This window comes from Podarcis pityusensis (assembly GCF_964106645.2).
Source record: "Podarcis pityusensis genome assembly, chromosome: 3".
NCBI lineage: Eukaryota > Metazoa > Chordata > Lepidosauria > Squamata > Lacertidae > Podarcis > Podarcis pityusensis.
This window is the reverse complement of record NC_138026.1, coordinates 37,858,922-37,878,239: the sequence shown is the minus strand read 5'-3', so window position 1 is coordinate 37,878,239 and position 19,318 is coordinate 37,858,922. Positions and strand designations below refer to the sequence as shown.

The 19,318-nt window shown below is 39.2% G+C and overlaps 1 protein-coding gene across 3 annotated transcripts in view; it reads right to left on the bottom strand.

Annotated features, from left to right (window-relative positions):
* Positions 1 to 19,318, bottom strand: part of KCNQ5 (potassium voltage-gated channel subfamily Q member 5) — a 272,747-nt gene that overhangs the window by 120,057 nt on the left and 133,372 nt on the right. Inside the window, exon 1 of one of the 3 annotated variants that reach the window (XM_080997990.1) lies at positions 2,155 to 2,240. The exons of the other annotated variants lie outside the window; for them this stretch is intronic. Within the exon in view, the coding sequence (XP_080854116.1) occupies positions 2,155 to 2,174 (20 nt within the window). The 5' untranslated portion in view covers positions 2,175 to 2,240. Of the gene's footprint in view, positions 1 to 2,154; positions 2,241 to 19,318 lie in introns of those variants that run through there. 3 annotated transcript variants of the gene reach the window in all.

Below are 19,318 nucleotides of genomic sequence, written 5' to 3'. Positions count from 1 at the left end.
ATACCCACAGATCTCAGGGCGGACTACAACTCCCATTATCCCAACTATTGCCTATTGCTGGCTGGGACTGATGGGGACTGGAGTAAACAACATGTGGAGAGAGTCACAGGTTCAAACTAGGAATGGTGCGAGGGATCTATGATAAGGATATCTTGTTATATTTCATTTCATTTTAATAAGTACTGCTTTGAAGACTTAGGAAATAGTGTCAGGGGAGGTGTTTGCACCTCTACGATGGGGGTGGGAGTAAACGCAGGTATACTATCTGCAAGTTTTCCACATGAAGATAAAAGCAGCACAGGGATGATTTACGCTGGGGAAGCAGAACAGGGGAAATGGTAAGGGTTAAATTGCCCCAGAGGGTCTTCTAATTATCTATAGAAAGGAAAATGCATGAGATTTTCACTAGCAGTTGGTGCCTATGCTGGCACCGTTTCTCCACCAGAAGTGGAGGTGGAGGGGCACCCATTGGGGTGGCACCTCAGGGGCTTCTGCCTGAGGCAACTGCTTTACTTTGCTTCACAGGTGGGCCAGTGCTGACAGTAGCCATGACCAAAGAAGCAGAAATGAAACCTATAAAATCAAGAAACCATATGCAAGCAAATGTAAACATGAGCTTGTAAGTGCAACTGAGCTAACACAATATGTAATTAATAATCCTGAAAACTGAGTATTAGCAGTGCGATACTGAGAAATTGAAAATAGCCCTTCCGTGAAGAGAGAGAATAGCTCTTCTATTAAGTTTTCCTTCCCCCCCAGCATCTTTCTGAGCCCCTACAAAATCTTTTTCATTTCATTGTCTAAATGAAGGCCATGCCTTTTATGATTAGTAGTTTAATACAGGAAGAGATGTTAATCTTCGGCTGATTCTATTAATGTAATTTATGTAGCGGTTTTCTAATAATGTGATGTTAAGCAGAGCACACCAAACGTATTTATGTCTTTTCTAAGGATTTCCTTTGTGGTGAAAATGCAGAAGTATCTTGCATCCACAATCCATATTCATTCTCTGTGTGTGTGTGTACATATATGTGTGACACACTGTTCTTTTTGTCTTCTATTATAAGTAATTTAAAATTTGCCAGATTGCCTACAGTTGGATGTCCAAAACTCCCACTAATTTCAGTGGGAGTTGAAATAACATTTCTTAGGGCTAGAATTTGACCTCATTATGGACAGAGATTTGGACGATTACAGGACAATTCAAGCCAAGTCCATCACTTAAATTTCTATCAACTCAACTTTTTGAAAATACAGATAAGAAGTGGAGTTGCAAACTTTAATGCATTAATCAGTGTAATTAATCAACTACAAGCTTTAATTTTAGTTCAAAATTGCTACTCCCACATCATGTTTGAGCTCCCTTCCCTGTACATCAAACTCAGTCAAACAGAAGACAGATTTTTTCCCCCTTTTAGTTTTATCCAAGGCTAGGAGACATTTCCCCCTACCCAATGTGAAAACTACAGTGGGTCAACAAATCAATAGGCAGCACTTTAAATAGTATGTATATGAAAATACAAAAACGTTTTGAATTTCGGTCTTCAATCATATAAACACTTACTTTTAAGTTCCACTGAACCATGAGGCATGTCTGAATTCAGTTCTTCAGATGCCCAGTTGAAAAAGAATCTTAGGTACCACAGTTTAGAAAGGCTCCTATAATACCCTTGACAGCTACGGTCATCAGTCATAGTAGACTGGGCTACTTGAGCTGATGATCCAACTCAGTATAAGACAGTTACATATATAATCAGCACTCATTTAAGAACTAACATCATGAGACAGCAAGCTCTGAATCTTGATTATACAATCAACTCCATTGTTTACATACATGAACTAAGGACTGATTTCACACGGTATTATAATTGCACATGGTAATATGTTTGCATATTAGGTGATAGAGGCCCGATCGGTTCATTTTTTTGACAATTCATTAAATTACTCATGCAAATTTTCCCAAATTAAACTTAGAAAAACCCCCTCCTTCACTGGCTCTTAGCAAAGGAATAATTCGCAAAGCAAGCAAGCAGAGCATTTCATTCACAGCAAGAATAAAAATGCCTCTTGAATCAGTATTAATCTTGTCTCTAAAGCGCTTCCCTACAGGGTGATTTTAAATAATGTCAACATTATTTAACAGAAGCCTCTTACCTAATGCCATCTGAGTTCATAAGGGAATTGTTAGAGACAAGAAGTGAATACTGTAGATGAAAAGTTTTTCTTCCTCACTCTAATATTTCTCCATTCCACAGTTGCCATGACAATCACAAGAGAAAGGGAATTCTGTGTTTACATTCCATTGTAACTAAACTTTTTCCAGAGTAGGAGCAGCTTTCAGTCCTTCATAATAATAAACTTTGCCTTTTATTTTCAAAATTGTACTCCTACCCTATTATTAGGTTCTTTCTTGCTTGAACTGCAAATAAATTCCACATCTACTATATAGGAATATTGCCCTGGGGAACTTGTCTCACCTGTTTTAAATTGGAAAACTATATTTCAGCATTCCAAATACATGTATTTACTTCCTTGACTTTTGGGGTGCATTTCCCAAATTTTGCAAAGTAGTAGGTATGGTACAGAATCCAACTTGTTTCAAAACATAGAGACTAGGCAAGTACAAATGATTCTTGATGCTGACAACCCTGGAGCGTCATTATTAGAGTGTTACCAAAAGCAATTACATTGTTGCTAGGTTGAAAAGATAATTGATAGCATGACTAATAGAGAAACAGGTGATCCAATGCTAAAAACCAAAAAAGGCAAAACCAAAATTATCTCTTCCTCTAGATCTAGCAGAAACAATCTGTAATAATGTCCCAAATTACTGTCATGTATTATTCACACATACACTTTCATTCTGGTCTTTTCTCTTTAACTATTAAACAAAGAAACCAATTTCCCAGTATCCCGATTGAATCTATTTTCAGCAATGAACCATCACCATAAAAAATAGAAAATGAAACTCTACTAAAGCATATAAAATGGGAAGTAGTCTGTCCCTTCTAGTTATTTTTTAAAAATGCTGATTTGATGGCCATCTTCAGGTTCAACTCAAAGCCACAACGAAGAGTCTTAAAGGCAAACAAATTTATGATGGCATAATTTTTTTTGTAGATCAGACTACACTTTATCAGATATATCTAACGAAGTGGACTCTGTCCATGCAACTTATCCCATAATAAATTTGTTCGTCTTTCTCAATATGAACAGGAGTCTAGTGGCCCCTTAATGACCAACATGGTTACCTCTCTTGAAACTCAAACCCAGGGCACATATTTGCTGAGGCCGCTATCGGGAAGTGTGGAAGCTGTAGCCCTGTTCGTATATTGAATAAGATCTTTCCAAACCTCTCAAAAGGCTTCTGGCTTAGTCCTACCAGACAAGAGTTTTGCACACCACACAAGCTTTTCCCGTATAGCTATACTCCAGACGTTATGCCACCATTTCCAGTGGCAGTTTCCTCTAATGTTTTCCACCTCTGAACCATGGTTGTACGTGCTGCCACTAATAAAAGAATTAATAATGTCTTCAATTTCATTTCCTCATTTCTACTATCAAATATAGCGCCAGTTGAGGTGTAGCTTGAACAGGTTCTCCAAGAATATTCCTCATTTCAATAAAAAAAATTGGACCATAATGCCTGTGCCTAAGGGTACTCCCACCACATATGAAAAGACGTTCCTATTTTCACATCCTCTTTCACAACTGGAAGATTGATTGGAGTTGATGCAGGGAAGTTGAACCAGTGTATAATGCCATCTGTAATTTATTTGTAATGCAAGCTCCCTTGTTTTGGCCAATATTGATATGTTTAACTATTTCCCCTCCAGACCCTTTCCTATTTATCCTCCACAATATTCTCCTGCAAGTCTGTTTCCCATATACGCTTCAAGCTATTTAGATTTCCAAATTCCATGTTTACTAAGCCCCTGACACAAATCTTTTGCTGTTGGGCCCAGGTTAAAAAACAACAGCAACGTTTTCCACTTGTGTAAATTCACACGTTGCTTGGGTCTTAATCACAGGATCATGCAAAACTTTCCAAATATGGTATACCTTAATCCACTCTATATTCAGATCTTGGATTGCCAATTGTAACTGTTAACACATGATTGGTCTGTCATTAGGATAGAAGTCCAGTAAGCGATAATAACCCTTGGGACATAACTTAAGGAGGGCTCTCTGTATTGATGAGTCACTAGTAGAGTAATTGGAGAGTAGACAGGGATATCTTTTTCTGCCATTTCCCCAAATTGCCAAGAAACATACGGTGAAGGAGTTATCATTTTTATTTTTTTATTGTAATGTCGCCACTGACACTAGACCATAAATAAGTGGGACCCCAGTGTGGTTAGAATAAGTTTCCATCACACATACTGAATGCATACGAAACAGCTGAAATTAAGATAATGAGTTGGGAAACCCTCATTCCCCCACATTACCCACATTCTGAAATAAGCTGTATCTACCCAATAAAATGACGTGGGTGGCGCTGTGGTCTAAACCACAGAGCCTAGGGCTTGCCGATCAGAAGGTCGGCGGTTCGAATCCCTGCGACGGGATGAGCTCCCGTTGCTCGGTCCCTGCTCCTGCCAACCTAGCAGTTCGAAAGCATGTCAAAGTGCAAGTAGATAAATTGGTACCACTCCGGCAGGAAGGTAAACGGCGTTTCCGTGCGCTGCTCTGGTTTGCCAGAAGCAACATAGTCATGCTGGCCACATGACCCGGAAGCTGTACGCAGGCTCCCTCGGCTAGTAAAGCGAGATGAGCGCCGCAACCCCAGAGTCAGCCACAACTGGACCTAATGGTCAGGGGTCCCTTTACCTTTACCCAATAAAGTATCTATTTTATTTTTTTCTGAAGTAGCAAAAATAGCCATCTATCTATCTATCTATCTATCTATCTATCTCTATCTACCTACCATCTACACACACAGAGACACACAGACACCTAAGGTACAGTAAACCTGCAACTTACATAGGGTATTTGTTCCCAGCCACTATTTGTGCCACTGGAATGCATGCAAGTTGGTTCCATCTCCGCCTGCTTTCGGCGCAGAAAACAGCATGCATGTCAGCAGTTGTGCGCATGCTGGTTGTGTGTGAGTGGGGAGGTCCCTGTATAGTCAAAATGCATTGGGTGCAATGATGGATGGGATTACCAAAGTCTTTTCCCCAGACACCCTCCCCCTTTCTTTCTTTTTTCTTCTTTTTTTTGCCGATTGCACAAAGCTGAATGTGCACAAGTTAAAAGTGCATAAATTTTAGGCTTACTGTACTTTTAAATCTTATCTTCCTATATCTCCTCAAAGTGCTCCAAAGATTCATTCCTTTCTATTTCAGTTCTGTCAATTAAAAGATGCTTAAAACAATTAGCAAAATAATTCAAAGTTTATTCACAACCAGCTGTACCGCTAGTAAGTGTGGCTTGTTCACAAAACCTTACTTTAATCTGAAGATTCACTTTAATTTAAAAGCATCCATATCACACAAAATCTGAATCACATTGCTTATTTCTCTCTGTCTAGAAAGTTGTATGCCATAGCACTAAAGTGAACTCCAAACATAGGCAGACAAAATTGCCCAGCTAACTTAATGACTAACATGAAGGCTGGGCTTAAAAAAAATGCTGTATAGTATATGCTATAAAAATTCAGGTTAGTTGTATGTACAAGTGATTTTGTGCTAAAACAGAATTGTAAATGCAAATGTTCTAGCAAAGCGTATTATTTTATGTGTCGTTTTTCTTGGGCTACTACTGTATCTTTAGTTATTCACTTAATATTGTTGAGAAAATGAGGAATAAATCTGAATCATACCACTTTACATATTAAATGAACTCTTTTGGAGAAGTGCCCATGCTTAATCTGAATGCTTAGAATAGTAGTGTAAGACCTAAATAAAAAAAATAGTTGGGCCACTTACTGTTCTGCCATCTTTTATTCTCTGACAACCACAAAGGGCAATTGCCTCCAAGTCCTTGTGGGAAATCTTCAGGTCTGCCTAATTAAGTCTAATGCCACAATTACCAATGATCACAACCTTTGTGCTCAAGCATTCATCACAGCTAAACTGCATTGTCACAAATGGCTCTCCCCAGGTTCTCTGTATTAAGTTTGCATTCAGGGGCATACACAACTGCTTATCAAAGCATGTTGGAAATGAGAGAAATAAAAGATGAAGTCCCATAAGTAATGAGTGTGTGTTGTTTCGCTGGATCAGAATGAAGTTTCAACTAGACTAGCATTATGTTTCCAACAATGCAGAGAGGATTGGTCAAACATAATAGCTAAGAATGTTTTGGATAAGCTGTAACAGCCTGGCTTTATCCCAATCTGCCACTGCTGGAGACTGAACACTGCCATCTTTGAACATTTCTCTTAAGATTAAATGGCTCCCTTTAAAAAAATAAGCTACATGGTGACTTTGCACTATTGGACAACATTTCTGATCACACAAGGCAGGGCACTCAATTTTTCCTTATCCCCCCTCCCACCTATTACGGTTCCCCACGCCCCTGAAAAGCTCCTGAGGGTTAGGGGGCTCCAGAATAGAATGAGCAATGGCACAGATGGCTGCAGCAGGCAGGAGCAAACGTTTAGTGTCCCGCCTTATGAGAGCAGAAGCACTTTCCGCTAGTGCAGTTGGCTCCCAAACCCTGCTTGCCATGAAGCACTTGAAAATTTCTCAAGGTCTTTGCAAACCATTTAATATTTTTTCTGTTTGTTGTAGCAAGTGTTGTGGGCTGTGCTAGATACAGTGTAATTTTTAACCGCATTTTTACAGACATACTGCAGATCACAGGGTGAGAAAGCCTGAGCTAGGTCATTGCCACCACTGGATACATGCCAATGAGCATCATCTTTAAAGGTCATTATGCTAGTTGACTATAATAATACCCTGCACTGATGAAGCATGTGGTGTGGGAAGAACCTTTCTCTCTCTCTTGGATCAACTGACACTCCAGACTCTAGCCACCTTGGATTAACCTAGCACCTCAGACTATTTCTACAACACAATGTAAAAACATCCAAAAATATAATTTCATTCACATCTTAAATTTAATTTAGAAGATGCAAGAGAAAAGCATATCAAATAAGATAATAATGTGCATAGTCAGTAAAATTTTGACATAACACAACTCCTTAAACTCCTTCAAGGGTGAACTTCACAACTGGTTTTGCGATTATATATATGTATGGAAAATTTCTCTGTTGTTCATATTCTTGATCATATTAATTGTCCTTTTCTGTATCTTCCAACTCTATAGCATCCTTTTTCCTTTTTTTAAAAAAAGGAGTTAGTTGGAACTTCACACAATATTCCAAATGTGAACATACTACAAATTTATATCATGGGTTGAATCCCAAGGTGCATTCTGTGTATGGAAGTCTTCTTTTATTCACAGTAGATTTCGTGTTAGAGTGCTGTGTGAGAAAAGTAAAACCCAAAGATGTTATTGAGCTTGTGTAAGAGCTTGTGTTTGTAGAAGAATGCTAATGGATTCCCCCCCCCATTTGTGTTTGGGTTTTTTTGGATCCAATTACTGGATTTATCTGGTATAGCTGACATGCAGGGCAAAAGATGGGTAACCTGGTTGTCACATGATAATTGCAATATTCAGCTCAATGATCATGAACCAGCTAGAAAGGGCTAGAAAGGCAGATTAAACTCCATGATCAAAGGCAGAGTATTGTACACATCAGTCCACTTAAGGCATACTAGTCTAGCCTGAATCTCTTGACATTTTCTGTAAAATTATTTCAGTGGTTACAGTTAGAAAAGGTCTCCCACATTTTGTGTATGCAAGTGAACAAATGGTAAAAAACAACTGAGAGTCTTGTCACATCTTAAAAGCTAAGTAATTTATTATCGGATAAGTTTTTGTGGACTTCATCAGATGCATGAAAGCTAATGCCATAATAAAGCTGTTAGCCTTTAAGGTGCTACAGTACTCTGATATTTTTGGTACAGCAGACTAAGACAGCTACACTACTGAAATATGTTTAAAAAGCCATTGTTTGCTTAAAGGATACCTTCATATTGAACCATCTTTTAAAATCAGGATCCCTATTATTCTTATTCTTTGCAAAATGTCAAAAGCTAATTCCTTACTTCAGTTTTGTACCATTCTGTGACATTTCACTCTCGTTGGATAAACTATAGTGTCAAAATTTAACAACGCTGTGTCAAAATAAATCTTGCATGTCAAGCAACAATCAGAAAACAGGGTATAAGGAAGCTGATAAAAATACTCAGATGCAACTTCTACTGGTAGAATTTATTCAAATAATAACAGTGAAAAAGAATTATAGGGCAGTATATCTGCAGCACATTATCAAATAATTACTGTGTTTGTTTAAAATTCATTCACACATGCAAACTCATACTTTGATTGCCAAAATAAAGAAATAAAATATAATCACTTGATCCAGAATCTAAATAACTTCGACCCTGGGTTTTTCAAATAAATGAAACTGCTTATTTCCATGTATGCATTAGATCAATTGATGAAAAGCCCTTGGGGAAAATTTCAGTGTCCAAATGGACATTTGAGCTGATTACCATACTCAAACTCTTTTCTAGATGTGTATTTTACACTCAGTCTGGAATTCCCACCAGCGGTGATAACACCAGTAAAAGTGGCAGATTATTGTGTACACATCATTAAGAGAGCTGCTAATGAGCTGTTGTATCCTGGCATTTGGATAATTCATGCAACAGTTTTGGTACTGGTGAAAATTAACAGCTTTGTGCTGCTTGAAGTTGCTAATTGGTGTAATACTGTACAGTAGAATCACATGGCTGATTCAGATGCACCACTTGCTAAATCACAGCATAGCATTATGTGAATGAGCCTGGCCTTGCTCCCCTTGCCAGCTAGTGCACTTCCACCTTTTCCAGTGTAGCCGCAAGATGTTCAGAAGCGTTTGCTTCCATTTTGAACCATAATTGATGTAGCTGGCTTAGTTTCACTAACCATAGTTAAGGTTATGCAGTTTGTCTGAGGTTTGGACGATACAACAAACTGCATTTATTATAGTAAAGGGGATTTGAACCGCCGACCTTCTGATCGGCAAGCCCTAGGCTCTGTGGTTTAACCCACAGTGCCACCTGCGTCCTGCATTTATTATACTGGAAAGTAAAAAATTTCAACTCCTCCTCCTTGTGGCTGCTCCAGGTGAGCAGTGCACTAGCCTGGAGAGATTCTAGGCTTGTTTTTGTAATGCAGAATCAGCTATTGTGAAATACCAGACATAAATACCTGCAAAACTTATCATGGCAATCTCTGTGTTGGTATGATGGACCTGTTCAGACTCACTCTGCAATGGATTTACTTTTCTTTTAATTACAAACTTTGCGGAAGCTCAAGGGCCCCACGATTCTAATTTCCACAATTCAAATAATGTTTGAGTACTCCCACTATTAGGGACACGGGTGTGGGTTAAACCGCAGAGCCTAGGACTTGCCGATCAGAAGGTCAGCGGTTCGAATCCCTGTGACGGGGTGAGCTCCCGTTTCTCGGTCCCAGCTCCTGCCAACCTAGCAGTTTGAAAGCACCTCAAAGTGCAAGTAGATAAATAGGTACCGTTCTGGTGGGAAGGTAAACGGCATTTCCATGCGCTGCTCTGGTTCGCCGGAAGCGGCTTAGTCATGCTGGCCACATGACCCGGAAGCTGAACGCCGGCTCCCTCGGCCAATAAAGCGAGATGAGCTCCGCAACCCCAGAGTTGGTCACGACTGACCTAATGGTCAGGGGTCCCTTTACCTTTACCTTACTCCCACTATTTATTAAAAAAAAACCCCTTCCCCTCTTAATAATAAACAATTAAGAAAATGTCTGTGGGGGCAGGATGTGGGAGGTCAGAATGACATGAGCCCCATTCAAACACACATGCAAGGAGAAGCGGGGACACATTGCCGAGCTCCACCTATCATAGCATGTCATTTCTATCAAGTTTGAGGGCGAAGGCCGAGGCAGGGCCCTCCTCTGCTCAATGAGGCTCCCCCATTGTGCAGGGTCTTAAATCACACACAGAGCCTCCATGGGTGGAGGAGACTTCCCCCCTCAAAACCATTCAGTGGGGCTTATCTTAAGGAAAGCATGTATAGGATTGCAGCCTAAGGCTATATTCTCCTCCCATTACCCAATCTTTTCTTTACACAATGGTTATGAGTTAAACAAGAAAAATTTGGAAAGAGGAATGATAACAATATATAGTTTAGTATTCTCTTTATCACCAGTCTCTGCCTTAACTACAGAATGTGCACAAGTGTGTGTTATGTCTGTGGAACACGAATTTACCAAGGGATCAAAAAAACAGTTATCTAAATTCTGAAATGTTGTGGGCAACATAAATGCTCAGACGTCAGTGCTGACAGCCGGCTAATGCCTTATTTTAATTACACACCCTGCAGAAGCTCAGGTGCCTCACGCTTCTTTCTGATTCCCACAATTAATGTTTGAAGAGCAACTCATGGATCTCACCAATCAGAAGGTCACCTGGAGTCTCACTTCAAATATTACTTTAATTGCAGGCAATTAAATTGTGAGGAGTGCAAATTGAGTTGCGAGGCACTCAAAGCTTCTGAAAGTCATGCTGTTAAAGTAATGTATGAATTGGCTTGCATAGCTCACTCGTGCTGCCATTTGCTGCTGTGTATTCTTTCATTTTTGGTCAACCGACGCCTTCTGATGTTGTCCATTATCTGCTGGTTTTCTTGGCACACGACTGCAGCTTTTTAGAAAAGTTGCCACTGAGTGCAGAAAGCCAATCCAACTTCAGATTAGGGGTTTATTTATTTATTTTAAACATTTCTCTATAGTGCCTTACTGATCAAGTATTCAAGGCAGCTATTGAAATAAATTAAATGAATTTTAAATAAGACACTTCTTTTGGGGAAAAATAGCCCTTTTCAGGCACTCAGGAGACTCACATGGTTAGAATTATGTAAGGGGAGAAGAAGGACATGCTAGCTAATGCCATCCCTGCCATCGTGGTAGCCACCGAATACACTCATGAGTAAACCCTATTGGAAATGTTGGTTGTTACTTCTGAGCTAAACCTATATCTATATCTATATCTATATCTATATCTATATCTATATCTATATCTATATCTATATCTATATCTATATCTATATCTATATCTCCAGTCTTCTTCTAGACTGGGCTGCAGATCTTATAACTGGTTCAATCAAGAACTTTTGAGAGGAGGCACTAGAAGGATTACAGGAATATAATAAATTATTAGGGGGTATGATAAGGACAGTAAGAGGCCAAACAGAAAAAAGAGGAAGCAAAATAAACGATGGGGCTATGAGTGTTGCAAAGGTGCAGGAGAGGTCATAAAGCAGAAGATACAAATGGAAAGCAGATTATCTGTGCTCTGGAAGCACAGAGACAGTGGTAAATGTCTATCTGAGCAAAGTGAAGGATACATTGGGCGTAACTCAAGGAGGTGGTGGAGATTTGTGATCAGAACTCTCATCTCTTTCCATTTTATCAAATAGCAGCAACTGAAACTCTGTCTGTCTGTCTGTCTGTGTGTTTTAAGCTTTCCCTCTAGGCCGTCTTCTGAATGAAAATCACCCCCTCTAAAGCTGCTATTTGTCCTGTGTAGGTTTGTAGGGGTGTGTGTGTGTGTGTGTGTGTGTGTGTGTGTGTGTGTAAAGTATACAAAGAAAGTTTCCCCTAATGGTGCATACAACCATTCTGGTATGCATGAGAAAGTGAGGGAGAGAAAGATTATTAAAAAACCCAAACACTGAGGAAAGAACCCCCCCTCCAGAGCAAAACAGTCCCAATCTGCCCCCCTCCAACAGCTATTTACTAAAATTTAATGATATCGCAGATGTAATCACAGCTCTTTGTTTACTTGTCTAATTAGGCCTGTATATAATTTTACTTACACCGAGTGATAATGAACTAAGTCATACTCGGAGCTAATCTGTTGAAATAAACAGTTACTTAATTCCATTGATTTCAGCGGCTCTACTCTGAGCGTGATTAGCACTGAATATCACCCATTGTATTTAATAATGCATTTATAGAACACGAGTTACAATACTGCTCATGACCTGCAGTGTTTTCAAATAACACCTAGATTGTGGAACAAACTTCCAACTCTTGAGGTTTTGAAGTGGTATTTTGTAACTAAATGTATTATACAGTCAAATCATTGCCGTTTTTATTTGGTTTATATATTAGATATATCTTATACAAAACGTTCTACCTCAGAGCACCAGGAGTGGCTTTCCTGGTAGAGTGGAGCCACAGCAATAGCCTCCTGGCAGCAGCGATGCTGCCACTTAAGAGGAGGGAGAAGGGTGAGGTAGCAGTGAAGCTGGGACCATACAGGTACACTGGTTTGAGGGCTGGATTGGCTTTGCTAGTGTCCCTGTGCAGCCATTACCTTGCTTTTCCCGCTCCCGGTAAGGGGCAGTGATGCTACAGCTGCAGCTCAAGTCCAACGGACAAGCTGCTCCTACTGCACAGGACTACAGCTGATAAAAACAAATGTCCTAAGTCAGGTAGGAAAATGCGTTGCACCTGATTTCCCACTGTGCAAACCGCAGGGTCCCATGCTCCTCCTCTTTTGCACTTCTACTTTCAGTTTTAAATAAACCACAGCTCCATGTAATATCTGAACTCGGGAGACGGTGATTTGTTTTAAATTTGAAAATCAGACAAGATCTAAAACCCTGGTATATCCTGATCTGTTGTAGCTATTTTGGGACACTAAGATTGCTGTCATAATGATAGCTCCCAATTTCCCCCCTCTCCTGTGAATACTGCATCAGCTATGTTATGTTGTGTGTGTGTAATCCTTCAAAGAACTATAGTGTAGGTGTCATGGTAGTATCGTCTTTTGCAGAAAAACAAATCAAATCAAATATGTTTTCTGGAAAAATAGGACGTATTGTTTCTGAAGCATTTATGAAAAGAACAACCTTTTGCAATCTGTTTTGGCAAACAGCTGAGCTTTCCTTTCAAGCCCTCTTATAAGTGAGCAAAGAATAAATGTTGCTGAATGTCACTCTTGTCATCTGTTAAAAACCATCAAGAGGGAACTTACTTACATTGCTTAATGAGTCTAGTGTAGTAAACAGCTATTAGACTGGGACTAAGTTTGGATGCTGCATTGAACTATGGTTTAGTGCTATGTGAAGAAGCCTTGGATTTAGTATGCTCCCCCCCCCCCTTTCCTCCAGTGCAGCCATCAGGAGGACTTTGGAAGCATTTCCTTCCATTTTCAATGAATGCAGCTTGTCAATAACGTTTGAATTGGGAGGAACTGCTACTAGGTTTAATTATTCTTTGTCCAAACAAACTTCATAACGTAGTTTACAATCCTTGCTTGTTCAGATTAACTATTGTTCATGGTTTGCACATAAAGTCAAACCAAGTGAAAATGGAAACAAACACTTCCAAAGTTTTCCTCACAGCTGGTGCTGTACGGTGGCACCAAGATTTAAGATTCAAGCCCCACATTCATACAATGATATCAGGATTTTAAAGCATTATTACAATCCCATATTCTCCTCATAAATGCCACATGTGTGGGGTAGCGGTCATATGTGTATCGTAGAACTTAAATTTCACTATGGAACCTAAATTACTGGCACCAAACTTTGTGTGATACTCCCCCCCAAAAAAACCACCCCATTCCCCCCCACCACCACTACTCATGGTCCTATCTCAAAGGGATCCTTTTAGATGGCCTATCCATGTTCCAGAAATGGATGCTAAATCAATTTCCAACTTCCAACATATAAACAGCCACTGAGACCGTGTCACCTCTGAATGGGCATATTTAACACTATCCTCAAAGTGACTGTGTGATATACTTCCACTTTCCAGCTTTTATTTCCATATTAAGTTTATATAGTTGGCAGGGAAATGAGTAGATGTAAAATATCAGAGTGTTGCTGTTTCTTAATTCTCATTGTAGTCAGACTAAGCCAGAAGCTATAGTACAAAACTGCAACATAATAATGGCTGTCAAAATATTTTAAAAATATATCTGTATTAGACTGATCTTTTACCCAGAGGGTCTTCATAGATATCACTCACAAAACTTGTAGCAATTATGCTATGCAACAATATCTTTCCATTTTTATTTTAGGAAGCTCAGAAGATATGCGATCCTTTAAACTGGTTGAATTGTGCTCCCTTGATTTATTTATGAGCTGATTCACATATTGGTGAATCAAACAGCTTCCTGGATATGGAAGTAAAGTGGAATTGGGCAATGTAGGTGTACATTGATTATGCAACGTCCCCAGTTCCTGGAATTATTCCATCCAGTTTTGAGGAATATCACTTGAATATACATACATCCAGTGTGACTCAGAGAAGACAGCACGTTCTGTGTGACATTTGTCTGCTTGCTCCTCTACTTCAGATAAAGAATTCACCAATATGCAAGCCATCTTTTAGAATAGGTTTACAGTCTCCTTTATAGCAACATATACTCTCACATGAAGGAAAAACTGCAGATATTTAGCACAGTTTTTCCTTTGGGACTCTTTACTTCTCTTCGGTTTGTTCATTTTGTATATGACTTATAATAACTTCATCACTTTCACCGTCTCCCTCTCCCCAGGGAGATATCACTTCAATGGTATTAACCTTCCCACAGCATCTTTTATACATAATCTGTATACAGAGAGGATGAACAACTCAGTGTATTTTTCAAAGTTCCTTCTTAAGGCAGTATTATTGAACCATAAACTAATTTGTCTGCATTACAGAAGAACATAGGGCGATGGAGATTTCAAATGATGTTTTTCAGATGTTTCCCCTCTCTATTGTTCTTATCCAAAAAATGCTATAAAGAAAGAATTTGCTCGAAATTCCAAGTTTGAATGATACCAAAATAGCTCATTGATGCAGACCAATGAAAACCCTGTTTGGATTGGGTTGTCATGTATTTCTCAGGCATAACTGGCTCACTATGTAAACTGGATATCCCTGCAGTTTCATGGAGTTATGCAAAGATTTATGGGGAGATTTAAGTCCCCACCCATATAAGTAGCTGTTTTACATTAAGAGGAAGAGTTGTCACATATAGCAATTTAAAGCAGCGTCCAGAGGATGCTTCCATACATACTAGCCATAAGAACAAATGACCAAGGAAATTCACTAATAAGGATTTGAAGCCCTTCAAACATCTGCATCAGGTGTATCCAATCTGGTGTCCCCTCCAGATACTGTTGGACCCATCCCTGATCATCAGCCATGTTGACAGGGGCTGATGGGAGAGCACCACATTTGTCAATCCTGCTGAAGATATTGTTGGACACTATCTCTCATCGGTCACAGACAGCTTGGCCGATACCAGGTATGATGGGAACTGTAGTCCAACTTTCTCACCCTTGTCTAGGACTGGTGAGGAAGCACTCTGTACCATGAACCAAACCCTACAACTCGAGTGACTAAAAGAAGCAGGAAGAAGGGTATTAGGCAGGATACAAGTTCTGCTGATTCAGGAAGGGCATGGGCAGTGAGCACTGATATTAGTTCAGGTGGACTTTTAAAAACCACGGACGGTTCTTAAGAATGGGGAATGCAATCCATATCATTCAGTTAAAGCTGTGGGTGCTACATAAGGGTTGGATTATGAAATCATTAATATTAGTAAAGGGAAAAAATACCTACTGGAAATGATAATAACATGTTACTATTATCTTTCATATACATGTCCAGTGTAACTGAAAAAGAAGCTGCTACCGCTATAGAATCGGCTGGTCCCCTGGCCTCATCAAAAGCATTTGTTCTCACTAATGATACTTGCTCACATTAGATGTAGCATGGAATTTCTACATCTGCTGTAAAAGGTAATGCATTTCGTATTGGTTGAAATACAGACAATTTAAAGAATGGTTTAAATTAAGGTCAATATATCTTTATGTTTTTCTAGCATACACATTTGTATGAATGGTGCTAGATAATATAACAAATTTAGTTGATCTCTAAGGTGCTACTGGAAGGATTTTTTTTGCTTGTTTGTTTCGGCTAGATAATATGACATCCTTGCAAATGAGGGGTGGGTGGGACTTGGGATACTGAGGTTAGATGATAGACTGTTTTTTGGAATAGGGATAACATCCCCCTTATGTAGATTCACAGCATTACTGCCAAATACCTTTTTTAACTGTACTTCCAGTCAGTCCAAAAGAAATAACCACTTTTCTTCACCCACCCTTCCTTTTCCTAACTTATTTGAAAGAATTGCTCTAATCAAGCATAAGTGTCTACTATTTGTTAGTTCCAGAAGAAACATGCCATCTATGTAATTCCATAGGGTCAGCACTATGCTAATATTACCAACAACACATCCATTGAATACCTATTCATAGCTGTCAACTTTTCCCTTTTCTTGCGAGGAATCCTATTCGGAATAAGGGAATTTCCCTTTTAAAAATGGAAACGTTGACAGCTATGTACCTATTCTTGTGAAGCAGACGAACCCATCAAATGTATGGCCACCACATGAAAGGCAGCGAGGTTCAGCATTATGTCCAAACTGGGCCACTGAATAGTGGCATGGAAAAGTCAATCAGGCAGGGCCCTGATTGACTCCAACTGCAGAAGCTGAGGCTGCTGAAGAGGCCAGAGACCATCTTGATTTTTTTTTAGTGCCATCCCAGGTCATCAAACTTGAGCTTCCGCAGCCGTTGTCCACCATGAAACACCATTGGCAGGACTGGCAGCGACAGCAGCAGGTCTGTCCTGTGCTTAAGATACTATTTTATTCTCTTGCTAATTATGCTGTTTTAAATGTGAATTTTGCCTTCTTTTAGTAATGTTTACTTTTGAAATGTTTAAGATAATATTTTAATTGCCTATTAATTATGTTGCTTTGAACGTGTACTATATATTTGACTTTCTGGATATCTTTATTCTAGATTGTTTTATTTGATGTTTCAATGTGTTTATAAACTGCTATGACATTTTTTTCTTAAAAACATAAAGTGGTATAGAAATGAAATAATAATAATATCTGTAGATAAATAAATAAATGCAAAACCATGTTGGTTTTCAATAGAGAGAGGAGGATGGGAGAAAGGGAGGGAGCATGCATTCTCAAGGCTGGTTCCTAAATGGCAAGGCATGGTCTGTACTGGGTCTATGTTGGGTGGGTGTCAAACTACTATTACCCCGCTTCTTAAGCCTAACAAGCAAAAGAATATCACCACAGGCTGACTGCAAAATTCTCCATAGTTGAGGAGGATGGTTTCATGGCAACTCAAGAGGGGTTTAATTCCTTTTTGAATTAAGTGTTGTTTTTGTTTTTTTTTAACCCAACAACAACATGATTTCTTTGGATTTCTCCTCCTAGGCCCTTTGAGGAACAAATGCATTTTCCCCAGCACACTGGGAAACCCTTATGTCCCTATGGGACTGCAGCATAGGTGGTCAATACCTCCAGTGGTACTGAAGAGCAAATGGCCAGATAATTTATTCCATCAGTTTCTAGCCTATCAGGAGAAAAGGACGAAACACCAGCCACTTCTAATTTGGTTAAAAAACAAAACAAAAAAGCACTGGTAGCTAAATTTAGAATTCCCTAATTACAAGCACACACCCCCCCCCCCGCCACTCCAATGGTGTTTTAAAAGGCTAGTGATCTCAGGAGGTCTAATAACTATGCTGGAAACAGGGGTTTTTTTAATCAATAAGCTGCCTGCAGCAATAAGACAAGGACTAAACTGAATAGGATACTCTGGTTTCGCTTTTCAAGTCTTTCATTTAGGTGCAATAAGTGGAGAGTCAACACACTTTAAGAGTTAAACAAGATACGCCAAAAGCTTTCTCCAATGTTTTAAGCATTATAAATTGAAGAAATTCCCTCCCCCCCCTTTATATACCCCTCCTAACTTTCTGTACCAGCAAGAGGGCTGGTTCCTAAGCGACCACTAGCTGTTGAATGAAAAGGTCACATTCTATTGCACATTCCACCCTCAGCAGCCAGAAAGCCTGCAATCAAACGTTATGATTCATAATCTGCTCAGAGAGATAATTAATTAGGGTGCACATACCACAAAAAAATCAGGAAAATGGGTGTTAAGTGAGCAACAGCATTCTAAATTCCATCTTACGGATAATAGCAATCTTGTAAATTGGAGGACATGTAAAAAGCCAGTCCTTCTACGGGCCAATTAGCCACGCACAGAACTCCATGGAGTTCAACAGAGCCTTGCCCCTCTTCCCCCACTCCATCACCACCATTAGTGTGCATGCAGGCATTGTGCCAGGCCATTATGGGAAATGGGTGGCCTGTGGTTGCCTCCCATATTCCACTTTAGCATTTCTTCTGTGCACAATGAATACAGCTGGTTAGATTGCGTATTGTTATCACTTCCTGTAATATCATTCTGATGGTAGGTCCAGGTGGCAGAAGTCACACAGTAGCCACTCTAAAGTCTGCCGCATAGCACATGTTACTGCCGTGGAGTCCATCTCGAGTCTGAGTTCACTCTGAAGCTGCTACTTTAATTACACATATCTGTTTCTTCTAATGCTTATGTGCTCTCTGGTTTGCCACACTGTCTAGAACAGACTTCCTCAACCTGGTGCCCTTCAGGTGTTTTAGACTACAGTTCCCGCCCGTCCCCATCAACACATGTGGTGTGCACAAGGTTGCAGAAGGTCAGTCTAGAATGCCAGCTGTTCTAAAATGGGTACGCAATTGTTTGGTTGTTTGAACTGTTTTCTTCCCCTTTCTGAAGCAGAGGAAGAGCAGACTTTTCTAACAGCTAGTATACTAATGGATTAATTAATATTATGTATTTTTTATTATAAATACAATGACAATAATAAACACAGCTTTCATTCTGCAGGACTAGAAATATATTTTTATCTACCACTGCACATATCCTTTACCTTAATTTCAACCTGGCTTAACTGTGTGAAGCTGTTTTGTATGCTAATTCGTGATTTCAGAGGTACTTTGGTTCCTACAGAAATTTTTCTAATTATTTAATAGTTTGATAACAGAATTCTCCATTGATTTAGAAAGATGGGCATTACTCAGGTTTTGTATTGGGGGTAAAGTTAATACACCTAAGATGAAAATCTTGCCATCGATAATATATGTGCTGCATGGTATTTCTTTATATTTTTTTTTAAATGATATTTATTAAGAATTTTAGAATTACAAAAAAGAAAAAGAGAGAGAGAAAAAACAAAGAAAAAACAAACCACAATCAAACAATACAAATTGATAAAAATCAAAGTCAAAAAATAACACAACACAATCAAAAGACAAAAATTAGCCACAAACATTTAAAAACAAATCCAATAT